We start from the raw sequence: 8,551 nt of genomic DNA on the forward strand, positions 1-8,551 counted from the left end.
ACCTAGGTACAGACCATAAGTATTACCACTATAAAAAAGGTCCTATTTCTACAACCATATGGTGGTTTGTAAAAATAAAAAATTACTCAGGTGTAGCTACAGGAATTAAACAAAAGCAACAAAGGACCACTTTTACCTGGTGACAGGTCCTCTTTGAAGAATAACTCTTTATAGATTTTGTTTTTTTAACACAAAATATTAGGGAAATGAAGAAAAAAAAAAAAAAAGATAAATGGGACACAATCTATTCTATGCTATGTTATGAGCTGGCATTTGAATATAACTACCCACTGTTGTCCTGACCTTTTATCATTATATGTATCTGTGGTACATGGGTATTGTATGGAATGACAGCTAGGAAGCTTATGGTATAATGGTGCAGCCTTATGCAGATGACAATTTCATGCATTAACTGGGATTGTAACATTGATCATGTAGGACACCTCCTCCAGACATGAATAACCCAGAGTGCAAACTAGAGTTGGTATTAAATACAGTGAGAATATCTATTGGGAATACCTAATGCCCTGTGCACACCCGGATGGCTAACACAGATCCATTATAATCCATCATCATCTGATATGATCTGTAATGATAAGATTTTATCCCAATGAACATTGGGTTCATGAGATACATTTTTAATCAGATAAAATTACAGTCATTCCGATTGTCGAAAAGGAATAAATGCAGATGTGAGCAGAAGTGAACATCTAGCATAATTTTGTAATACGGTGTCATTATCCTAGTCGGGATTATAAATAATGGAAAGCTCAGTGCCTTTTTACTCCATCCCATTCTCTATTCCCAGGACTATGTGGCTAGTGGTCAAGTGATGAGGACTGGTGTGTCCTCTACATTTTAATTGCCCAAATGATTAGCAAAAAAAAATAGTCCGCTTTTTTTTTTTTTCATCCAGAAAAAATTGATGTTTTTTCATCTGTCACCTGTATGTCCAATATTTATGGCATCTGTTTTTATGCATCAGCAGTGAATAAAAAACTTGCAAGACCCGACACAGTTTCCTATGTCAATAATTGCAATGTACCCGGAAAAATCGGATGCTATACTGTTGATCCGTATGGGATCAGATGCAGAAGAGAATAGTGCATGCTGCGATATATATATATTTTTTTTGGACATTCAATCCATGTGAATAAAAAAAACCATTCACCTGAACAGCCCTATTGAATAAAAGTAGCTGAAGTGCTGTCTACGGGAGGTCAGATTTTTTCACGGACAGAACTAGGACCAAAAATGTGGTTGTATGAATATACCCCTAAATGCACAATCTACAGGAAAAAAAATGAAAAACACACACATGCAGGTTGCCCTAGTGCTAGTGTTAAAATGTGCTTAGTACACAAATGTAATTGATGTGACCCACATAAAGAGGGAAAGTGTATGTTATATTTAATATTAGCAATTAGTATTTTAGATAGTGGCTAAAGGCCAAGTTCTTGAATAAGACGTGCAGTATTAGAACAGTATTTGTAGGCAGCGTCCTTATGACATTAGTTACTATGCTGACACATCCAGTCAGCAGGTCACAACGAGCTGTGAATAACGGCTGAGACTTGTGATACTATTAGTAATATTTACACTAATACCATGTGGAATCCAAATAAAATCTACAGCATAGATACATGCACTGATTATACATCTCCTAGGTGGATACATATCTGATGGGCTCCTAAACAAAACTATTTGACTAATCCTATGATGTAGATCAAGGTTTTACTGGGAATCAGCCTGGTTCTGCAATGCTTGCTCTTGACCACACTTTTTTTGTGGGTAATAAACACCTTTTTAGGATCTATTTATATTTTCCTAATTGCCATCAGACTAGAAACAAAGAATAATACTGCATATATGTCAACAACTGAAGCCAACAGACCGCAATGTAGACCAGAGTGATCCATCATATAACAGATCTGATAGAGGGTTATAGCTTCTATCATAAAAAAAAAACAGGACACAAGTATGAACATGCCCTTAAACCTGCAAAAATCTACAGCCAAAAAATTAAAATTGTAAAGGTGACCATATTTTGAAGTAAAACCTAACCTCACCCTTAACTTTTAAACTGTTATTCTCAATATTGCTTATTTTTAAAATTCACCCAAATTATATCTGTGACATACCAGGCAGAAGTGTCGGCAGATCACATCATGGAGTCTGTGAGGTTGTTCCTCTGCTGATTTCCAAATCTATGAAGCCCCTGGGCACATTTTTCATAAATGACAATCGCTGACACAATAATCTGGGTGGTTTGAAGACTGAGGAGCCTTGTAGCGCTTTTTTTTCTAAAAATCAGTGGTGATTCAAATTCATGCAGTACACTGACAAAACATCTGAGAATTTACATTTTGGACCTTTTAAGTCTTAATATAAAGCACTAGTTTATCATGAGAGGTCTTGATGTTCTGCTCCCTTGACAAGTGACACAAACAAAAATTGGTGTCCAGGAGAGAACCAGCGTAATGGTACCAGTCCAAAGAAAAAAAATACTAAGCTCAGTATTCAGTGTGTATCTAGTAAACTACTATACCGATGAGCTGTACCAGTCCACTATAGGCATTGGACACTACCTGGCATACTGTACCAGTCCACTCTAACCACTGAATACTGCCTAGCATACTGTACCAGTCCATAAGAACCATTGGTACAGTATACCAGGCAGTATCAAGTCTATAAGAACCATTGGATATTGCCTGGCATACTGTACTAGTCCATAAGAATCCTTGGATTATGCCTGGCATGCTGTACTGGTCCATAAAAACCAATGAATATTGCCTGGCATACTGTACTAGTCCATAAGAACCAATAATCACTCGCAGCCCATTGTAACCAAGGTACAAGTCAGTATATACCTCTGTACTGACCCAGCCCATTACTAACACTCCCCAGTACACAGTGCCAGTGCACCCTAGCAGCTGGGACAGATGGGAAGTGGCACATCCGCCAGTGCGAGTCATACATGCCACAAGCAGCCTGGCAGCCCGCCCCGAGTACACGACCCAGCTGCCACACTGATGCCCCTCCAGCCTGCCTGCCAGTTCCCACCACAGGACCAGGCACTAGCTGCCAGCTCCCGCTACCCACACCCTGCCCCGGTCCGTGCAGCAGTCACACAGCGGACACTAAGTTCCTCCAGTCCCTAGCACCCCGCAGCGGTGGCATTCCGTGCCCCAGTACCCACCATCTCCTCCCACACCGGGCTCCGGCCGCTGTAGGAAGGATATGTGTGCTCCATCATCCCCCCAGGAAACCGCCAGAGGTGTCAGGAAGAAACAAGGCTCAGCCGGTCCCGGCAGGAGGTACAGCGCCTGACACTGGCGGTCCCGGCACCGCTCCGGGCACAGCGTCCTCGGTCCTGGCAGCTCACGGCCCCGGGGTGCAGAGCTCCGTGCTTCCCGCTCCTCCGGTGCCGCTGACACTCCTTCTCCTCATCTTCCTACTCTTCAGGCTGCAGCGTCTTCCCTCCTTCTCCCCGCCCCGCTCCAGTCCCGTCCACTGTCTGCCCTTTTTCCTGCCAGTCTCCCTCCTCCAGCAGAGACTACATGGCGGTCCCGGGGGACACAGCAGCCGCCTGGCGAGTTACCACCCCGGGGAGCCCCCTCACCATCCGCTCACAGCTGCTCCGGCACATGGAGGTCACAATGGGAGACCATCCCTGTCTACGGTGCTGGCCAAAAGTTGTTGCTTCAGTGTTTTTACATCTTTGTTTCTATGGTTACTAAAGTACGATTATAAGATTTCACAAGTTTTCACTCTTTTATTGACAAATATATCAAGTTTATGTAAAGACTCATTATCTACAGCGTTGTCCCTCATTTTTCATGTCTTCTGACCTTTGCCCTGGCTGCTGGGTATCGTCTTCTGGGCCAAATCCTGACTGAAGACTGCCCATACTTACCTGATCAGTGCTTGGAGCTTATCACAATCTGGTTTGATTGTCGGAAAAAGGGATATTCCAGCATTAAGATCTTTATAAAAACACTATTGAAGAAAAAAATAAAAATCGCAGGTTCAGTACAGAATATAGCCAATGCGTTTCAGACTGCTGTCTTTAGTCATTGCAGTGGGTCGGGGCATCAGTCAACTTCTGGACAATCTTTAAACCCTTTCGGACATGCGCCGTACATGTCGGGTCTCTCCCTTTGGTGCGGGCTCCGGCGATGTGCCCGCACTTTTCCGGGAACATGACCGCTGATCTGATCAGCTGTCATGTGCCTATAACAGCAGCAGGTGGATGGCCGCTGCAGAAGGAACGTCATAAGTCCCGCCCATCGGCGCTTGTGTCACATGACTGCGGGTCGCCGATGGGTTGGCATGACAACCCGGGGTCTGTAGGAGACCCCTGCGGTTGTCATTGCTGGGACACTGAGCGGTCAGTGCTCATAGCAAGTCAGCATTTCTGCTACACACAGGCGATCTGATAATCACAGCTTCTAGTCTCCCATGGACACTATTGAAGCAAGTAAAAAGTAAAAAAAAATGTTTAAAAATATAAAAAAAATATATAAAAAGTTTAAATCACCCACCTTTCGCTCCATTCAAAATAAAACAATAAAATAAATCAAATATACACATTTGGTATTGCTGTGTTCAAAATTGCCCAATCAATATATAAAAATAATTAATCAGATCGGTAAACGGCATAACGAGAAAATAAATTAAAACGCCAGAATTAAGTTTTTTTGGTCGCCGCAACATTGCAATAAAATGCTATAATGGGCGATCAAAACATCGTATCTACCCCAAAATGGTATCAATAAAAACGTCAGCTCGGCACGCAAAAAATAAGCCCTCACCTGGCCCCAGATCCCGAAAAATGGAGACGATATGGGTCTCAGAAAATGGCGACTTTTTTATTTTTTACAAACTTTGGATTTTTTTTCACCACTTAAATAAAAAAGAACCTATACATGTTTGTTATCTACGAACTCGTAATTAGTGTTGAGCGAATTTGTTCAGCATTTCAAATTTGGGTTTGTGTTCGGGGTTCCGGCTTGTTCGTGCCAAAAAATCGGCTCCGCCCATGAACATCCCTGATTTGCCACGCTGTCAAGCAGATCTACATGACCGTGTGGCAAATCAGGGATGTTCATGGGCGGAGCCAATTTTTTTTGGCGCGAACAAGCCAGAACCCCGAACACGAACCTGAATTTGAAATACCGAACAAATTCGCTCAACACTACTTGTTATGACCTAGAGAATCATAATGGCAGGTCAGTTTTACCATATAGTGAACGTGGTAATAAAAAACTGTGGAATTGCACTTTTTTTGCAATTTGACCGCACTTGGAATTTTTTTCCTGTCTTCCAGTACACGATATGGTAAAACCAATGGTGTCGTTCAAAAGTACAACTTGTTCCGCAAAAAATAAGCTCTCACACGGCCATATTGATCGAAAAATAAAAAAGTTATGGCTCTGAGAAGAAGGGGAGCAAAAAAAAGCGCAAAAATGGAAAATTGCCCGGGGGTGAAGGGGTTAACATTACTTTAACATTACTTGGCATCTTTAGATGCACTAATACATAATGTTCTAGAGGTTTTATTTTGGTTTTAGGTCTGTGAACATGGGAGCCAGTCAATTGTATCAGTTCCTTCATCAACAAGGAACTTCCTAGACATTCTTGCCTCATGAGACCGGGTATTGTCCTGCACTGGAAGGAACGACTGCACCAGGCAGTAGGAAGACATATCCTTGGAGGGCCACAAAACTCTCCATGTGATAGCCAACATTACTGTTCAGTACCAGGATGAACCATTATCAGACCTTATTGTAGTACACTGGACCCTGGGTTTCTCCTGGTGCAGTACAATATAGGTCCTAATCTTGCCAAAATGTCTAAGCCATGGGTGTCCTACCTGTGGGCTGCATGCGGCCCAGGATGACTATTATTGCAGCCCAACACAGATTTCCAGAGGGTGAAAGTAGTTAAACACATTAGTGGGTCACTGGCCATTTAATTTATGTGCAGGGAACCGTGTGTGTGCACGCAGCATTCAGTACTAAACACTGCTACCGCATACAGAAGACTAGGTAAGTCTGACTTGACCATTCACTGACATTCTCTGTGGGCGCAGTTAGCGCGCTCCACCCTCCTGTCCCACACCTGCTGTTGCAGCTCTGTAGTTTTGCATCTCCAGGTAAATCAATATACCTCAATCTCAGTGTATCCAATGAAGCATACAGCAGCCTCAGTGTCTCCTATTTTATTTAACTACAGCAGTCTCGGTGTATCCAATCACACATACAGCAGTCTTTGTTTCCTATTTGATGCATACAGTAGGCTCAGTGTCTCCTATTTGATGTATATGTGGCGCCCAGGGAATGGGGATTACTCGGCGCCCGGGCCTTAATGCTTGGTCTTGGGGGAAGTCGCGGTGGTCGGCTCCCAGGCCCGTACCCTGGGGTCTCTCTTAAAAAGGGGAAAAATGAAATGTCAAAGTTCGTGACGCCACCTGTGGTGTCTGGTGAGGATTACCAGCACTGCGGAGCAGTCCACTGAGGCCGGTGTTACGGCAGCTTTGATGGTGTAGCTCCCCACAGGTGGAGCTAGGCCTCAGGGCAGTGATGTTTGACGAGGTGCACAATATGGCAGTGACCCAGCCGGGTCCAAGGAAGAACAGGGGACACACACACACGGTTTGCTTCTGTACCTTTTACTGGTGGAAATGCAGGTACCGTCCGGAGCACTGTAGGGTGAGGGGTGCACTGCAGGACTCTCCCCAGTGAGCAGGTGTAGGGTCTCCTGTTTCTTCGCCGCTTAGTGTTAGTCTCTGGCCTGCCTGGAGCTAGGCCTAACTTAGTCTCTGTTCTGCACCGGCTGATCCTGTGGTAGGGCCCTCTGTTGGAGTACACACTCCCTGGTATATGGGGCCTCGGTAACTCCTGACCCTGGTATAACAGTCAGCATTTGGTATTCCTGGGACATGTAGTTCGCCAGGGGTTCCGGTTGTCTTCTGCTGGGTGTAAAGAATCCCTGCAGACTCGGACCCGGTGTCTGGTATATGGTTTCTGGGGTGATCTGGTAATGCTCCTCTGCCCCCAATGCTACTCGCTCCTCTAAACTTCGGCCTACTCGGGCCCTCACTAGGCTATACACACTGGCAGTTAGCTGGCTGCCTCTTCTGCTGCTCTCTGAGCGTCAGCAACGCTCCTAGCTCGCTTAACTCGAGCTGCTTGAGTCTGACTGAGCTCCATTGCAGACTGACCTGTTTCTCTGTGTCTCACTCTGCAGGAACTGGCTCTGGACTCCAGACTGTTCTGTCTCCACTCACTTCCTGAGGAGAACTAACTAGCTCTCTAACTCCACCCTCCTTTATATATCCCTATCCGGGCTCCCTCTGGTGGACTGAGGTAGGGTCGAGGTGTGTGTATGCTCTTGTTGAGAAATCCTTTAATGCACCCCTCCAGGATCTGTGGCTCCATGCACAGCAGTGCGTCACATATATACAGCAGTTAATGTATCCTATGTAATCTATATACAGCAGAACCAGTGTATCTTATGATGCATATAGCAGTCTCAATGTCTCCTATGTAATGTATGTACAGCAGTTTCATGGGTGCTCTGTCATGTGTATACAGCAGGTGATCCGTATGAAGTTCCTCCATTTTAAACCAGGAGTTATCTTCAGGACCATAACCCTTCCACTTGACGAGCTACTGTAAATGGTGCCTGACTCACCTGTAACCCAGAACTCGATTTACCTCATACTTCCGATCCCCCTAAAAATCCACATCAATTATGTCTTGAGGACCAGGTGTCCCCTCAAGTCTTTTTAAAATAGAAGAATTAAAGGAATTATTGATCTTCCAAGCCACAGGGAGTTGAAGTTTAACCGTCACAGGATTCAAAATTTAATAATATTATAAGGACCTATAAATTTGGGGGAAAATTTCTTAGATGCAACTTTAAAACATAGATTTTTTGAGCACAACCACAGAAACTCCCCACCCTAAAGACAGGGACCTTTCTCCTCTCTCCTCTCGTCTCAGTCTACCACTCTACCCGTGCCCTCCGTTTTGCTAATGACCTAAGATTAACATCCTCAATAATCCGGACCTCCCACTCCCATCTCCAAAACTTCTCACGTGCTGCACCAATTCTTTGGAACGTAGCACCCAGGACTCTTCGATTAATCCCCAATACCCACAGTTTTAAGCTTGCCCTAAAAACTCATTTCTTTAGACTGGCCTATCACCTCACCTGCCTAACAACTACCCCTTTTTTTCCCTCCATACAAAACTTCCTTCCAAATCTGGTCCCTCATATCTTCTGTTCACACATCCCATCACTTAGACTACTGTGTCTCTACTTGTTCTAATACTGGTTGGTGACTGGTTCATTAAACATTATGTGATTACCCTATTTATTACATTGATGGCTGACCGTACAATACAAGCAATTGTTACCATCAGTCTTTCGTGTCTCCCCTATTTCCTCATAGATTGTAAGCTTGCGAGCAGGGTCCTCACTCCTCCGGGTATCTGTTGATTTATGTGATTATCTTTATTCTGTAATGTCTTTTATTGTCTGT

At 44.2% G+C, this 8,551-nt stretch overlaps 1 protein-coding gene across 1 annotated transcript in view; it reads right to left on the reverse strand.

The window, feature by feature from the left end:
* Positions 1-3,501, reverse strand: part of DGKH (diacylglycerol kinase eta) — a 267,651-nt gene extending 264,150 nt beyond the window's left edge. Inside the window, exon 1 of the mRNA XM_073663912.1 lies at positions 3,200-3,501. Coding sequence (XP_073520013.1) covers positions 3,200-3,256 — 57 coding nt within the window. The 5' untranslated portion in view covers positions 3,257-3,501. The remainder of the gene's footprint in view (positions 1-3,199) is intronic.
* Between the last annotated feature and the right edge of the window lie 5,050 nt (positions 3,502-8,551).

This window comes from Phyllobates terribilis, unplaced genomic scaffold, assembly GCF_046119375.1.
Source record: "Phyllobates terribilis strain yellow unplaced genomic scaffold, ASM4611937v1 Scaffold_2__4_contigs__length_985480577, whole genome shotgun sequence".
Classification (NCBI taxonomy): Eukaryota; Metazoa; Chordata; class Amphibia; order Anura; family Dendrobatidae; genus Phyllobates; species Phyllobates terribilis.